At 56.3% G+C, this 16968-nt stretch overlaps 1 protein-coding gene across 1 annotated transcript in view; it reads left to right on the top strand.

Annotated features, from left to right (window-relative positions):
* The window catches only part of LOC113270558 (calmodulin-binding transcription activator 1), a 553286-nt gene that overhangs the window by 474671 nt on the left and 61647 nt on the right, over window positions 1-16968 (top strand). Inside the window, exon 8 of the mRNA XM_044391442.3 lies at window positions 3666-3800. Within this exon, the coding sequence (XP_044247377.2) occupies window positions 3666-3800 (135 nt within the window). The remainder of the gene's footprint in view (window positions 1-3665; window positions 3801-16968) is intronic.

The following is a 16968-nucleotide window of genomic DNA, read 5'->3' on the forward strand; positions in this document are numbered from 1 at the left end:
GGTGCTGAATCAGTCACATCACGGCACATCCCAGATCAGCCAGTTACCATCTGGTGACCTTAGCTCCGTACTCGACCTCTCTGGGCCTCCATTTCAACATCTTAAAAACCAGCTGTCAGATGGGCGAGAGCAGAGAGGAAGGGCGGTCCATGAAGCACTTGGTTCACAGGCTCAGTTCGTGAAGGTGTCCATGCGCGAGGCCTTAGTGCTTTCCGTTTCAAGGAAGAGAGGGGATCCGTGCCGTTAGGTCTCTCGGCAGGCCGCTGTCCTGGTCCCAGAGCATTCCTGGGTCCCGAGAACTGGCAGCAGAGTGTGCCTAGGCCAGCGGGTCTCCCAGCAGCTCAGGCCCCTGTAACATAGCACATCCTGGACCCAGGGATGGGAAGGCACAGGCGCAGGCAAAGACTGAGAGCCAAGGCCCCGCTGCCAGAGCGCCATTTTGTTCTGCAACTAACCGCAAAGAGGGGGTCCCCTTTGGACATATCTGCTTTAAGGCCCAAACAAAAGCACGTCACTGTAAGACAGTGCTGGGTGTATGCATGCATTCCTTCATTCATCAAACTGTTTACCAGGCGTTGGTAGGCATCTAGAATGGAGCAGAACTTAAGACCCAGCCCCACAGCCCAATGCTGACCCCAAGGAGCAATCAGCCCAGGGAGGAATCAGTCAGGCAAACAAGCCACTGTCCTGGGGGACGATTCTGGCTGCTCAGGATACAGCCTTCCAAGAGCTCGGGGAATGAGCTGATCTTGAAGAAGGAACGCTCGAAGCCAGAACCAAACTGGCCTTGCCGAAAGGAAGGGCTCAGAGGCCTGGGAGCACATACCGAGCTGCCTTAGGAGCTGGGAGTGACACGGGGGGAGGGGACACAGGGAGCACACGTGGCCACCACTCACTAGCCTGGCACCCTGATGAGGAGACCAGACCCTGACCGGGAACATGGTCCCCCACCGTCACTGGCCACAGACCACATGCAGGAACGAGTCTGCATCCTCTGAGATCTCAGGAGTGCTCCAAACACGGGAGAGAGACAATCAAGTCAGGGCACCGAGCTCAGGGAGAAGGGGTGGTGACGGAAGACCTGGGACTTCGGGAAAGGCCCCCCTGGGCTCAGGAGGAGACAGGAGAAGCCACCAACCAGAAGACTTGGCTGGCAGGACAGCCCCCCTCTGGATTCCTGGGAGGTCACCAAAGGCAAGGGGTGAAATTCAACATGACGCAGGCAAGTGCACTGCATTTTGAAGCAATTCACTCAACAAAGGGACGAGTGGTTGTACCACGCCTGTCACTGACCTTGGCACTGGGCATGAAGAGGTGATCAGGACAGATCTGTACCCAGCTCTCACATTTTACTGCAAGAGACAGAAAGATAAAAGGACACCAAGAAATCTCCAAGCAAGTTGGAGGGAGAGCGGAACAGGTGGGGGGAGCTGAACACAGCAAGGCTGGAGAAGATGGCGGGGACCAACCCATGTCCCTCCTTCTGAGTCACGGGAAGGAGTTTGATTTGGTTTCACTTGCAATGGGAAGCCATTAGTTTTAAGTAGGGAAGTGATGCGATCTAAATTATGTCTTTAAAAGATGAGTCTGGGTGTGTGGGAGAACAGATTGCCGGGAGGAAGAACAGAAACAGAGAAACCGTAGGAAGCAGGCAGAGGGGTGATATCCCAACTTCAGGAGGGGAGCTCCCTGGGCAACATATTCCCACCAGTTTCAGGTGGGGGCCTTGGGATGTGGCCCCCTGACACCATCCCGGCAGGAACAGGTAGGTCTCGAGTGGGCTGAGGTTGCCCACAGCAGGACTCTAGGTGAGAAAGGCTGACAGCTTGGACCAGAGTGGTGGCAGGGGAGACAGAGACAGTGAAGGGGCCAGGACTCGCTGATGGACTGAATGAGGGGAGGGGGAGAGAGCCGAGGATGTGCCCCAGGCGATGGCCTGCCTGCACCAAGGTGCTGGTCTGGGACCCGGAAACTCTGATAGGTCTTCTCCTCTCTGTTCTGTCTCTCTGTGGAAAGATGGGATGCTTTTGATCAGCCACATTCCAGCATCACAGGTTGTACAGTGCTGGGGGATGCCGGGAGGTGTGAAGAATAGCAGTTGAGGGACCACCCCCCTCTCCGAGTCAGAACACCTGTCACAGAGAAGCCTTGGGCTCCCCAGCCGCCAGCCGAGGCCAGGAGGCCTGCTAACAGGCGCAGAGCTGAGCGGGTTCAGATGGGGTGTGTGCTGGCTGCCCTTTCTTCCTGTTGGTAAACCAGGCAAATCTCCAGGGCGGATGAGTGACTAGGGACTTGGAAGTCTGCCTGGGGATGCTGTCAGGGCCTCCGGAGGTTCTGGACTTGGCTGGGAACCTCTGCCCAGAGAGGCACCGAGGAGGTCCTATGGGACACCCACCTACCGTGGAGCCAGCGGGTTCAGCTCATGGTCTGGAGCTAAGAGACCACACCAGGATGCAAAGCGGAGAGGGAAAACCCACTGGTCAGCCCGGGGCAGTGATGTCCTAAAGATCTGCTCTGGGGACAGTGGCGTCATACACCCACCTTGGATGAACAGAGGCCTCGGGTCAATGAGCTGGTTTTCCCATGGGAAATAAGGTCTGCCTCAGAGGGAAGCCGGAGCTCTACTCTGCCCTGGGGAGCAGCTGACTTGGACAGTTTTCTCAAGTCTGTAAGCTGCAAACCAAGAGCCCAAACAGTAACATGATGCCCGTGTGCGTCCTCCCTGGAAATCTGTCCTGGGGAGGCCCTGGGCACTAGTATCTGGTGTTCCAGAAAAGCAGGGCAGAGAGCACATATCCCTGACGTCTACCAGAGGACAAGGCCTGGTGGGGTGAGCAGCCTGTATGCCCATACTGGCCCTCAGGGCTGTCTCTGTGGGCCACGGGCCCCAAGATTTCAACAGGAGCCATGCATCCCCGAACCCCAGGAATGAAGCAGGTTTCTGCCACGTATGGGCTCTCTTCTTGCCGACAGTCAGAATGTCCCAGTTGTTTATTCAAGCAATACAGTCTTCATTGGGCCCTGTGCTGGAGACAGAACAGTTAATGAGACCCACAGGGGCCTGCCTTGCCAAAGCCCACCGTCTAGGCATTGGAGGGAGCTGCAGGCTTCACATCAGCACACCCAGCTCGGCCCCCATGGGCCCAGAGTAACAGGTGCAGCTGAGGCTCCTGCCCTCATCAGGAAGGCAGGGGAACTTCCGAAAATACATGGAAGGCCATGCCGAGCGCATCACGACAAGCTTGTAGGATAAGGTGAAAGAGAGAAATAAGCACAAAGACTCCAAAGCAAATGCTGTACCTGGACCTCATCTAGGATGGGTGGGATGAGGGAGAAGTCAGGCAGCCATGGGCAGGGCTGGGGACCATTCATTCAGCAAATCCATGCTGACTTCCCAGTACCTGCCCTCACCAGGGAGCCGAGGAGAAACAAGCAAGTACAATACGGATGTGGGAGTGATCACAGGGCGCCTGGCTGAGTCTGGGGTCCAGAGAAGTTTCCAGGAAGAAGAAGCACTACATCTGGGCCTCGAGGAATGAGCAGGCAGAGGCTGGGACCCCCAGTGAAGGGGGCGGGGAGGGGCCACTCCAGGTTCCTGAGTGGTTCCAAGTTGAAGGGTGCCCAGCCCCGCCCCTTGCCCTGACCTCTCTTTCCTTTGCTTTCAGCCCATGACACTGGTCTTGTGACCCTACAAGTTGCCTTCAACAACCAGATCATCTCCAACTCAGTGGTGTTTGAGTACAAAGCTCGGGCCCTGCCCACACTCCCTTCCTCCCAGCACGACTGGCTGTCATTGGACGGTAAGAACAGCGCTCGGGTCACCTTGCCAGGTGCTGAGGAAAAGGGACACTTGGGGACCCTGTGCACAGGGTGTGGGAAAGAAGGAAGCATTCAGGTTCCCTAATGTCCACTCAGGGCAAAAGTCTCCACCACGGAAGGACCGACCGGGTCACTGCCTCAATCTGGGTCTCTCACCAGCACAGAATGAAGTATGTGCATTTGGGCCTGTGGGTGTTACTCCTGCCGGGGGATCTGAGTGGCCAGACAAACCCCCGAGTTGCTAAGAGGTCCCTCTCTGGCTAGCTCCTGAGAAGCAGGGTCTGAACACCCTCTACTGCCCCCCAAGCCAACTTCTAAGGTGCCGTCAAAGAGCAAGCCCCCGGAGGCCATCACCAAGTGCTGAGCCTCTTAGAGATGAAGCCAATGTGGGCAGCCGAGGGGAGGTGGCTCAGACTCGACTCCTTTCATGTTCCAGGGCCTGGATGGGGGTCTGGGGGTGGGGGCTGGGCTGTGTACTAAGTGCTTTCACCTCTTAGGGATAACAAACCAAACCTTACGGAAGCCCCCAACACCTGTCACCCCCAGCTTCTAGACTGTGTCTGCCTTAGCCTGGCCCCATGGAGCATCTGAAACAAGTCCGGGATCATCATCATGGCTGAGGGTGGAGGGCCAGGGAGCCCCAGTAGGCTCAGATGGAGGAGACAGGATCTGCTGTCCCAGGACGGCTCTCGGAGAGCCATTGGCCTTGAACATGAGTGAGCACTGGCACCAGAGGCTCTGTAGAGAAAAGCTGCCAAAGACAGGTGGGGGGTGCTTAGGTCAGAGGTTGCCCTTCCCAGCTCTGGGCATGCCTAGCAGAAACCCTGGAGCTGGTCTGGGTTGCTGAGCTGGTCGTCCACTCTCAGCCCCCAGACAGAGTGGGAGGGATGGCAGCACACACGTCAGTATCAGGGCAGCCTGCAGAAGCACCAGTCCTTGGGGTACTCGCCAGAGACCTCATCAGCCTGAGGTGTGGGCCTTGCCTAAGCCGCCCCTGGGCCCTCTGCAGGGATCACTTCCTTAAGCACCTCTTTGCTGCTCCCAGCAGCCCTTTGCCTTGTCAACTCTGACTTCCCCCTTGCTGCTGGCTGCTGGAGGATCTTCTGGGCTTGGGCACGTGCCCTGGGCCACTTTCCTGAGCCATGTGCAAATCTCAGCCTCATCCCCGCCCGGCTCCAGCAGCAATAGGGTGCTTGGTGGCTACCCTGGCCACCAAACCCTCCGAGCTGTTCCCAGAGGTGGCTTTGGGTCAGCAGGCATCTGCACCCTGGCAGGAGCTGCGTGGGAGCACCGGGCTGGCCTTGGCAGCCACCCTGGGCAAGACTGGAGCCAGCCGGAGCAGTGACGATGACCTGCAGGATTGTAACAGAGAAGGGCAGGGTGACCAGGGGCTCCCGTTCAGGAAATCCGGTTTCAGTTTTGCAGAACAAACGGGAAATGGAGCAGGATATTCTGCAGAATCCTGGCTCTCCCCAAGTGACCAGGTCACCTCACCAGGATGGACTGGAGGATATTGGGACCAATGTAGGACCTGCCTGGGAGATGGAGTCCTTCCGAAAGCCAAGCCTCAGTCAGGCAGTCCCGTGTCCCCCCCCCCCCCCCCCCCCCCCGCCGTGGAAGCCCAGAGAGTAAGCTGTACCGGGAGCTTACTGGCAGGGGAGGGTGCTGTGACAGAGACCACGGGGAAGGGAAACCCCTCTCCTTCATTACAAACACATGGCAGAGTCCTCAGCCTACCAGCTCCCTTAGGCGATGAACTGCTACCGTGCCTGGCACCTGCTCCCCAGCAGCCCCCTCCTGAGAGGACTTGGCGCTCTGACCTCCAGAGGCCTCCAGTGGAAATAAGCATCCTCCAGCCCCTGGCCAAATACACAGGAGAGATGACAGGTTGGGGGAAAGACTGGAGAGGCCCACACCGCTACAGAGAACAGACCAGAGCCCCTGCAAGACCTGATGAATCCCTCTCCCTTTTGTCTTGGGCAGGTATCCTTTCAAGTAATGGGAGGGGAAGTTGGCCAGAGCAGAGGAAGCGTGAGACCCCTTCCCTAAAGGAATACAAGCGCCTTATCCACCAAAGGAAAAGTTTTCCAGGATTTCACCAGCCTGATAAATAATAACCGTAGGGGGAGGGAGGAGCCAGAAGTGCAGCCGCAGTGCCAGGGCATAATCTGCCTCGTGCCAAGGGGACAGCTGGGACAGCCCCGAGGGTAGGGGGTCTACGGGCCCCTGGCCAGCCTGTGGCTTAGCAGTGAACTTTGTGTGGGGGAAGATGCTGCGGGGACCAGGCTGGCAGAAGCCTTCCTCTCAGCTCCTCTCTCCCCTCCCACCCCACGGTTACTGGGCAGATTTCGCCCTGGGAGCTGCTGGGAGGTGTGGACGCGCGTGCTGCGGCGGTGAGGGGGAGGACAGGGGGTGCAAAGGGGAGGGGGCGAGGGACTGCGGCGCCAAGCAAACTGGGGCGCGGCGGCCGGGCAGCGCGCGTGCACACACGCGCGCACGCCCACGCAGGCACACACGCGCACGCAGTCATGCCCGCCCCGCCCCCCGCGCTCTGCAATGCAGGGGTGCTTCGCCGCCGGCAGGCTGGCAGCACCGCGCCTCGCGCCCGCCACGACTGCGGCAGGGCACCGCTCACCCTAAGGGCCGCGCCTCTCCCCAGCCCTGCGGGACCCGCGAGCCGCAGGGAGCGCCGTGCGCTCGCAGCCCAGGGGCCGGCCCTGCCTGCGCCTCCGTAGCCCTGCTCCTGATCGTGGGGGCGCTCGTCGCCCCTCCCCCATCCCAGAGGTCGAAACATGTTTGGGGAAGAGGATTTCTGCCTTCATTTGATTTTTTAAATGAATGTTTGCCAGACGAAAGGCCGCGTGGGGGCACAAGCGTGGAGCGCAGCAAATCCGCACGCCCGCGCGCGGCCGCGGTGGCGCAGCCTTTGTTCCTGGCACTGCCTTTGTCTGAGCCGCCGCGCCGGGTGGGGGGCAAGCTCCTCCGGCGAGGTGCTTCGGTACCATGGACCCAAAGTCTCAGCCGAGCGCAGCCATCCAGGCGGAGACCGGGAGACCTAAGGAGGAGATGGGTGGGGGGAGAAAGGAGGGGGTGCTGCCTCCGCCACTTAGCTATCTAGGGGCAGACCTTGGGAAGTGCAGCACTTCCAGTCCCCGGAGCTGCGGCTCCTCCGCCAGACCTAAGCACCAGACCTAAGCGGCCTCTCATCCCTTACCCACCCACCCCGTGCCCTGTCTGCCTGGACCCCCGCTGCCCAGCACAGGCTGGCAGGTTCTAGGCTGCAGTACGTCTTTGTCCTGTGAATGCGCACGTGAGTGAATGAGTGCCCACCAGACACATCAAAAGAGCTTATCCAGCCCAGTGGGCAGAAAGGCTTCCCTGACCTAAGACTTCAAGCCTGAGCAGGGATTAGCTAAACCAAGAGGGATGAAAAGGAATATCCCGGGGAGTGGGGGCAGCGCAGCGAGGGCTGAGGGGTTGGGTGGAACGGTGGCTGGCTTTGGCCAGGCTACTCCGAAAACTACCGTTTTCACTATTTCTTACCCCAAAGGTGCAAATTCAGAGCAAATTTCCCAGGGCCTGACCCCAGAGTGTCTGGGGCAGGCCAGCTGTGCATTTGGGAAGGCAGTGGGACCTCTTCTGGGCTAGAGGCAATCAGACTGAGTTTACCCTGGAGATGTTTGTGGAGGGACTCTGGGAAATGTCTCTTCGGCCTGCTCTGGGTCCTGTAGACACGGACAGCCGGGGCTGTGCTGCGCAGGGAGAGGATGAGCTGTCCGTTTAGATGGTCTCCCTGTGCGTGTGTTTGCAAAGAGAATAAACCCAGGCCATTTTACACTGCAGCTCCGGAGCCGAGGGGGTGGGGCTCCCATCTAACCAAGGGCACTGGGACACCTTTAAGTGACTCCAGTCCCTGGAATAGAAGATAAGTGGAACTTTTAGGAGCACTGTTCTTTTTCTTGCAGCCATCTGATTCTTCCCAAGGCCAGGTTGAGAAGCCCCGGGGTCCCTCTGGCCCCAGCCCCACCCCACTGGCCCCCTTCTTAGAACCCCACTAAGCTGCTTAGACTTAGACTCTATTTTCAGTTGCTTCTCAGGCAGCTGGGCCTCTGCCTGGGCGAGAGGATTGGAGTGAGGCTTGGATGCAGCTTTCTTGGGCTTGCCAGCTGGCCACCTGGGCAGGCCTTCTGCTGACCCTCAGGGGCACGAGAGGGACCTTGTCATCTCCAGCAGAGTGGGGAGCAGGGACTGGAACTGACTTCAGCCACTAGGTGCCTGCTTCCTACATAGGAAGCAGCCCAGGGCAGCAGGGCACCCACCAGGGCCCGAGGGGGTTATCCAGTAAGCCAACCTTCAGGGCAGTCTGCCTCAGGGTTAGACGTCTGGAAAGATTGAGAGTAGGTAGAGCTACTCCCTACTAAGGAGGTGGAGAGAAGGAAAAGCAAGATTTGGCCTCCCAGTTTGGCCTTCTGCTCTGACCAAACCTTCTATGCGAACAGGTGGAAAATGTGTAGCTGGGGTGGTCCCCGGCTAGGCCCCCCGCTTCTGGGCTGCCTGCCCACCCCACCCCCTGTGGCTGTGCTCCTGCCAGCCTCTCCCCTGAGAGCCGTTTCTAAAAGCAGCCTTCACAGCCAGAGACCACACACTGACCTAGAGACGGTGGGGGTAGCTCAGTGGCAACAGGAGAGGCCATTCCAGCTGTGAGACTAGCCCCCAGAAGCCTCTAGGTGCTTTTTCCCTCCCATAGTGACACTCCAGGGCGTTCTGACGAGTAGACTGTGCCCGCTGCTCCTGGCTGGTTCCCTCCCTCCTGCAGACCCACAGCCCACCTCCGAGTTACTCTCGTCTGCGCCTGTGGCGTGATGCTGAGTTGTCCACATGGGAGAAGATGCACAGAGCTAACAATTTAGTTGTAAATAATGTAGGATGTCACTGTTTCACTAAAAATAAGGCAGTTTATTTTATGGAGTTGAATACAAAATTCACAAGAGTTTTTAAGATAAGACATACAGCGGGGGTGAATTGTCTTTGACTTTGGAGAGCTGCCTTGAAGTCCATCCATAGCCAGTGCCCGCGGACCCACCCTCACCTGCCTCTGGGAGGACTCTGGAGGAGAAGCTTGAGGAGCACTGACATAGGGGTCCTCCCCATAAAGAAGTGGGTGCTGCCAAAAGCCTTCTGGCATTCATCTGGAGTGGGTTAGCTCGTGGGTACTTCTTTGCCTGAGCTAACCTGCTTCCGTGTGCCCTAGACCTCACTCCCAAGACAAGGGGGCAGCAGAAAAAAACTGGTTTAACCTGATCTTATACGTGGGACTTGGAGTTGAGTGGGAGGACGATCCCCCTCTCTGAGCTGCAGCCTGCCTGACCATGCCTTGCTTCAAAGCATGGGCGCTCTTCCTATAATCAGTCTTTGTGGGGTCTACATCGTTACAGATTGGGGGTGTGTGTCTGTCTTTAGCCCTCCTTAGCCAGGGACCAAGGGGCCTGGTCCTCAGATGCCTCCTGGAGAAGTGATCTCCTGCTGTTTGCAGCTGGGGCCACAGCAAATAGATCTGTGATGGGCTCCTCTGTGTGGCAGGGAATGGGTCACCTTGGAGCTGGGCCTCACCCGCCTCCTTGCAGCAGTGACAAATGGTGCCCTGCAGAGAACTAGCACTGAGGAGCAAGCCCAGCATCTGCAGAGGCCAGGGAGGCAGCCTCTGCGTCTTCATCCTGGCTGCAGGAAGCAAAGGAACATCTGGGGAGGGAGCCCCAGAGCTCGGGCACATGTGGGTGTTGTAGGGAGGGCTTGCCGGCTGCCTGCCTCATCCTGAGGCATCAGGGTGGGAGGCTCAGCCAACTTAACCTTGACCATTGCATTAGTGTCCCAGGACCACTGTAACCAACAACCACAGACCCAGAGGCTTAAACCGGAAATATATTCTCTCGAGGCTCGAGAGGCTGGAAGTCCAAAATCAAGGTGTCAGCAGGGCCGTGCTCTGTCTGAAAGCAATAGAGGAAAATTCTTCTTGCCTCTTTCAGCTTCTGGTGGCTGCTGACAATCCCTGATGTCCCTTGGTTAGTGGCAAAGTGACTCCAATCTCTGCCTCCGTCGTCACACAGCACTTGTCTCTATGTGTGTCTGTGTCCCCATTTTCTCTTCTTATAAGGGTACCAATCATTGGATTAGGGCCCACCTGATCCAGTAGAAACTCATTATGACTACTTACATCTGTAATTAACTGATTACAAAACGTTATTTCCCAATAAGTTCACATTCGGAGACAGAGGGAGAAGAGAGTGCCCCAGGAGAAAGCAAACTACACAGATATTCACAGAACATTCCAGAAGGAAGCCTACGATGAAGACTAAGAAGGCACAGTCAGGGGAGTCGGGGGGACCAGGAGAGGGTAAATTCACAGAGCCTAGGGTCTGGAAGACCTCACAAGGGGATGGAGCAGTCAATGGGGTCAGAAGTCCTGAGAGCCCAAAAGTTGAATGGCCATGAACAGGCAATGGGGTGCTCTCTCCTGGGCCACTCTCTTTTCCCTGAGGGCTGGGCCCCACCCAGGGCTCCCATTATGGTATATAAAGGTAAAGGTGCAACTTCTCCTCCTTTGTGCCTCTTCTCAGATCCAGAACCATCCATCTAACTGCCCCCTGGGACAGCTCTGCTCAGATTTCTCTTGGGCAAAGTCAACAAGTCCCAAATGTTACTCACCACTGTTCTTTTGTTGCTGCCCTGCAACCCTCCATCTCCTACAATATTCCGCATCCCAGGAAACCAGGAGTCACCCCCTCCCTGCACCCCATCACCATCCTAGCACTTTTGTCCCCCCTATTTCTCTTGCCTCTCTGCATCCCCTGTCCACCACCTTCATGCAGCCCAACATAACCCCACGTGTGTGAACCAGTCTCCTGGCTTGTCATCTTGCCTCCTTCTACCAGGGGCCATTGGTTCTTCACCTACTGTGTTCCAGACACTGCTCCAGGCTCTAGAGAACCTTTCTGCTCGTGGAGTTTATATTCCAGTGGAGAGAAAGATAACAAACAAATCACAAAATAAAATATCAGGGCACTTAAAACGGTGGCCTGGTAGAGGGTACCAGGGTGGCTACTTTAGGTCGGGGGGATCAGAGGAGGCCTCTATGGGAAGACAATATGACAGGAAAGGAGCCAGCCATAGTAAGAGCATGGGAAGAACATGCCAGGCTGGGGGAATAACAAAATCAAGGTCCCCGGGGAGAGAACAAGCCTGTCGTGTTGGAGTAGCTGAGGAGGCTGCTGTGATTGAGCAGAGGAAGGGAAGACGTAGGGGAATGACAGGGTTCCAGGGAGGGCAGCAGGAGCCAGGCCATGCACAGCCCATCAGCCAAGTCAGGGAGCTGGAATCCTATCCTGAGGACAATGGGGGCCACGGGAGGGTTTTATGCAGGTGAGTCGACACCCTCAGGTTTATGTGTTTGAGACCCCCAACCACCTGACACTCTTACATCAGTGCAGGCAGGAGATGATGGGAGCCCTGACGGGCCGGTAATGATGAATCCCAAGAGACACAGTTTGGGGTTCAGAGTCAAGGCTTGAGCAGATGATTTGATCATGGAGGATGAGAGAGAATGATGGATGGGTCATACCTGGGCTTAGGGCTCGAACAACTGGAGTACAGGGGATCATTCCCTGAGATGGAGGAGTTTGAAGAAGCAACAGGTTTGGGAGATGGGGAGTGAGGAGTTTGGTTTTGGTCACGTCGTGCTCTGTGGCCTTATTAGAGTCACCCAGTGTACATTTGAAAGTTGGTAGGTCAAGGAGAGTCCAAATGGAGATAAAATTTAGGAGTCATCAGCTCATAGATGGAATTTAAGGCCATGGGCTAACTGCCATTGCTCCATGGAAGAGTGTAGATAAAGGAGGGGGGAGGGCGTGGGTCCACCGTGGACTCCCCCAGACATTTGGATGTCAGACAGAAAGGAGCTGGCCAAGAGCCTGGGGAGAAGCAGCCAGCAAGTCAGGAAGAAGATGAGATGTGATCCCAGGGAGGCTAGGGGAAGAGGGAGTGTCGAGAAAAAGGATGTGGGCATCTGTGTCAGATGAAAGGCGGGGCAGAGGGTTCCAGGCAGAGGAAGCCACATGGAGGGAGATCCTCAGGCAAGAGGAAGCAACGTGAGTTGAAAGAACCCAGAAAAGTGGCTGAAAGCTGTGGGTGAGATGGTGCCAAACCTGTGTCTGAGCTCAGAGCCAGCGCTTCCCCAGGTCCAGGGCGGGACAGGAAGGCCCAGGAGCCTCTCCGACTCCTACCTGACCCAGGAGCTCCTGTGCCTCCCACACCGCTGCCCTTCCTTGTGCAGCAAAAGGAAGGACAGGGCCTGCTTTGGCTGCCTTGCCTTCTGGTATTGGCCCCAAGGCCTGTGGGCCACAGGAAAGCAGTTCCCTGTCCCTGGGCCCAGGGAGACATCCTGCACCTGCTCTGAATCCCTGGGACAAGTTCCATCCCACTTGCTCCCCAGTGGGGTGCAGGGGCTGGGGGTGAGCCCCAAGGCTGAAACCAACTATGACTTATCACCAAAGGGCATGTGGATGTCAGACCCCGTGGAGACGGCTCTCAGCCCCAACCCCTGGTTATTGCTGGAATGCAGGAATCCTGCAGATGGGCTCAAAGGCTGACTGGCAGGCCCACTCGGACACCTGTACCGCTAGCTCCTCCAATGATTGTGTTGGACTCCCATTATCCTGCCACATCATTTGGATGTGGGCAGCTGTGCTCCAGAAGCCATAGCCTCAAAGAAAGGCCTCTTGGCAAAGCTGGACCCCAAAGAGACCAGAAGGCCTGGGGATACAGACAGCCGCCCCAGCGATTCAATGGCTTCCTTAGCCTTTCCTGGGATCTGTCTTCCTGAATCTGCCTCCCTGGAAAAGAATGGAGATGTCGATCTGTTTATCCAGTGGTAGGGAGCCATGGTCCTAAGACTTCGACACTCAGAACGTCATCAGCAAGAAGAGGCCGGGGGGGCAGCGCCAGAGCTGGTGTGGCCTCCTGGAGGTGGTGAGTCCTGGAGGTCCCAGAGCAGGGTGAGGGGAGACACTGCCTTCAGTCCAGCTCCCCACGGGACGGAGCAGACAAAACTGCCTCTGGCTGGGGCCAGGAGCAAGGCCTCTCCTTTTAAATACACACATTTCTGGTCCATCTGAGCAGCCCGGCGACCTTGTCCCTGCCTGTGACAACAAGCCATGCAAAATAGTGCGACAGGCTGAAGACCAGCTTCTTCCACCACAGTAAGCCACTGACACTTCACACTTGTGACCCCGAAGTCCTCTGTTTGAGAACAAAGAGCGACAGGCAGGCGTGTGTCAGATGCCCCGTGCTTAATGAGAATAACGGGAGACAGCTTAAGAACCAGCAGCAGGGAGGAAATAGTTGACACCCCAGCAACAAACTGAATCTTCGGGAGTTGGAACGTGGAGGAAGCTCAGTCTGCACATAGTCCAGCCTCCTCATCCTTCTGGCAGGAATGTGGGCCCGGAGAAGAGCGGCGACTTGCCCCGAACCATTGCTGAATCAGGACAGAAGCCCCTCCGGACTCCTAGTTCAGCGTGCTCCCCTCCCCGCACAGCCAGACTCGCCGAAGCTCTGGAAGCCGGGATGCAAGGTTGGAGGAGAAATGAGCTGGCTCGAAGCCATGGGTGGTGTGGTGGACTGTGGTTTCCTTCCCTCGGTCCGTGTTTGCTCAGGTGTCCTGGCTGAATGGGCTGAGGCTCCTTCCCATGATTCGCACTGACGAAAGAGAGAATAGCCACCTGGCACCCACCTTCTCACTGAGGGACTGGTTCTGACTTCAGCAGAGGAGGGCCCCCCAGGTGTCCTTTCTCTTGCCCAAGTCCCAGATGTGCTGGTGGTGTGAGCAGGGAACTCTGCCCCGGTCCTCACCCCGTTCAGCAGCACCCACGTTTAGAAGAGCTGGTGACAACTTGTATCACTTCCGTGACATCACGCTGCATCCAGCGGTCTTAACACACATGGGAGAGTCGGCAGACCCCCGAGCCACCGTGATTGTCTCTTTCTTCAAGAGCTGCCTGTTAGGACAGACCTGCCCACCCAGGGGTTACGTGTTTTGAGGCACTGAACTTCCCAGCAGCCTGCGCTGTCCGCCACCCTCCACATAAGGACTCAGACGCAGCAGTGAGCCGGAGATGCAGCGAGAATCACGCCCTGGTGGTCCGACGCCACCCACTCGCTCTTGATTTGCACACAGTGAGAGTCTTCCTCTGAGCCTCTTCACCCCACTTCTGTTCTGCTGCTTCTGACCTGACCTCCAGAGCTCGAAGCATCCCTTCCCCCTGCTCCTCTCTTCCCACAGTGCTCTCCCCCCTCGGCCAAGCAGTTTGCAAATTAGGACCTTCAAACCCCACAGGGCTTCCTCCTCCCAGGTCTGTCACTGTCCTATCGGAGGCTTTTCTTATCACACATCGTCAGTTTCCCGCCACTTTCTTTCCCTTCCCATCCATGCTGTATGCCACTGATGCATTCAGAAAGGATGGAGGGAGTGCCCACTGTGTGCCAGGCACTGTGCAAGGTGCTGTCTGCTGGGAGAGACAGACAAGAAAACTGGCAAACATAACCCAGTGTGGTGAGATCTGTTAGGGAGGGAGGCTGGGGCTGTAGGAGCACTTGTTGGGAGGAAGGGGGCGGTCATCTGTTCCTTGGGAAGGTCTGGATAAACTCACTCTCCAGCATGGGATACAAATGCTTTCTAAGCTGGCCTCAGCCTGCCTTCTCAGCTCATCGTCAGCCCTCGCTCTCCCCTGCATAATGCTCCACTCTGCGCTCTACTGCAATCTGCAGGCTTCCCCAAACGTACCGTGCTGCTTCCTACCTCTGGATCTTCACATGTGCTTTCCCTCTGATCCCTTGGGTGTCTTCCCTGGGGTCAGTTTAGAGAACCCCTACTCTATTGAAAACATCTACTCTAAGCCCCCTCCACTATAAAAGCCAATTCCCCACCTTGTCCCTTTCCCCATGTGCAGGAACACCTTCTTTTTACTTGGTTTTCCCATCACACTTTATAAATTCCCCCATTAGCAATTATTCTTTGTAGTCATTTATTCACTAACTGTTTGGTGCCAGACACTGGGCCAAGGGCTAGAATCAAAATAAATGAACAAAACCAGGGGAGGTGCCTGTGCTCAACCAGCTCACCTTCTAGTGGAGGAAAAATCAGACCTGACCTCCAAGCCTTCCCACGAACAAGAGCTTGGGGAGCTTATAATGGTGGGACGACTCCTCAGGATGTCTGGGAGGAATTTCTTGAAGAAATGAGCCTTGAGCTGAGATCTGAGGAAGGGGAAGTTAGCTCCATGAAGCGGGCAGGCAAGAATATTCCAGGCAGAGGGAACAGCCTGCACAGAAGTCGTGTGGTGGGAGGGAGCCTCGTGGGTATAAGGGAGCACGTGAAGGCTGGTGAGGTGGAGAGGGAGGGGGGATCAGACCAGAAAGGCTAGTGGGGTGCTCAAGGATAGGGCTATGTGGATAAGGCTAAGGAGAGCTTTGTCCCCAGGAAGAGGGCAGACACTGAGGTTTGAGAGGCAGTGACATGGCCAGGTGTGCATTTCAAGAAGGGCTCTTGGCTGCTGTTTGGAGAATGACGGAAGGAGGGTCAGAGTGGGTGAGGGTAGACCGGTTAATACTCCAGGCTGGAGATGATGCTGGACTTAGTGGTTCTGGAGAGAAGGGACAGCGTCAAGAGACATTCAAGAGGTGACATCGACATTAATTGTAAGTGGATTAGATATGGAATCTCTGTGTCATTCACCCTGGAGAGGACTAGTCACGAGTTGGGCTGAATTTGAAGGGGCTTTGGGACATGATGTGAAAAATCAATAGTGAGTGAGTGGATGCTGGATCCAGAGCTCAGAGAAACACATGGGCAGGAGAGAGAAGTCTGCAACATGTCTGCATGGAGCTGGCATTGGATGAAATGGGCCAAGGGGTGTGGATGAAATTGACAAAGGTGAGAATATAGCTGAATCCTGAAGCCAAGGACTTTTGTCTTAATTATCATCATGTCCCAGGAGACTGGGAACATAGTAGGTACTCAATAAATGTTTCTTCAAGGGATGGATGGATGGATGGATGGATGGATGGATGGATGGATGGGCGGGCAGATGGATGGACTGATGGACAGCCAGTGGTGTTTTGTCACCATCATCCTCACTGCTGGCTGACCTTGACTTTAGGCTACAGCATCCCTGATATCCTCCCTGATGTCAGAGCCAGGCTAGGGTGGGTATCCAGAACTGACCAGGCACCATGGCCTCCTGAGAGGCACTCTGCTGGACCCAGGGCTTTACAAGTCAACTGTGCATGCCCCTGCCCCGGGAGCTCACCGCCCAGGACACAAGGCAGACCAGACAACACGACTCCATAGAGGCGGGTTCTGAGGATTATGGAAGCACGTGAGAGAGCCAGGGGTATCCCCCTGTGCCCCCAACAGGAAGGGAATGTGTTTGACAGATGCCGATCCTGTATGAAAGCTGTTCTTAGCAGTGCTCTTCACATGTAGAAAGAATATGAGAGAGTTAGTCAACTGTGAGGTCAGAGGGTGCCCAACCCATACAAGACCCCCTAACTTCTGATCCAGACTGCAAGTTCTGGGGTGCCTAAGACCATGCTCAGGTTCGATAATGTACTGAAAGGATTCACAGAGCCCACAAAAGCTGTTATACGCAGAGTTTATTGCGTCAAAAGGATACAGATTAAAACTAGCCAAGGGAAGACGTGCAAAGGGCAGAGACAAGGGGGCCATCCCGTGGAGTGGTGGACAGCGTTGCTTGCCCAGCACCAGTGTGGGATGGTGCTCGCGAGTAGCACCCACCAAGGAAGCTCACAGGAGCCTCGGTGTCCAGAGCTTTCTCTGGCGCTCTGTCGAGTGAGCATGAGCTGTTGGCCACCTAGCTGATTTGTGTCTGGCCTCTCCGAAGTTGGCCGATACTGTGTGACCAAAAGCCCCCACCCTGAATCACGTTGTTGGTCCTTTTAGTGTGGCCAGCCCCACCCTATCAATACCCCCTGTGACCAGCCCTTACCTTAAATCATATGGTTGAACAACCAGTGACCTGAGGCCTCCAGGCAAACAGAGACACTCCTGTAAGGCGTAACATTCCAAGGGCTTAGAGA

This window comes from Ursus arctos, unplaced genomic scaffold (assembly GCF_023065955.2).
Source record: "Ursus arctos isolate Adak ecotype North America unplaced genomic scaffold, UrsArc2.0 scaffold_32, whole genome shotgun sequence".
Classification (NCBI taxonomy): domain Eukaryota; kingdom Metazoa; phylum Chordata; class Mammalia; order Carnivora; family Ursidae; genus Ursus; species Ursus arctos.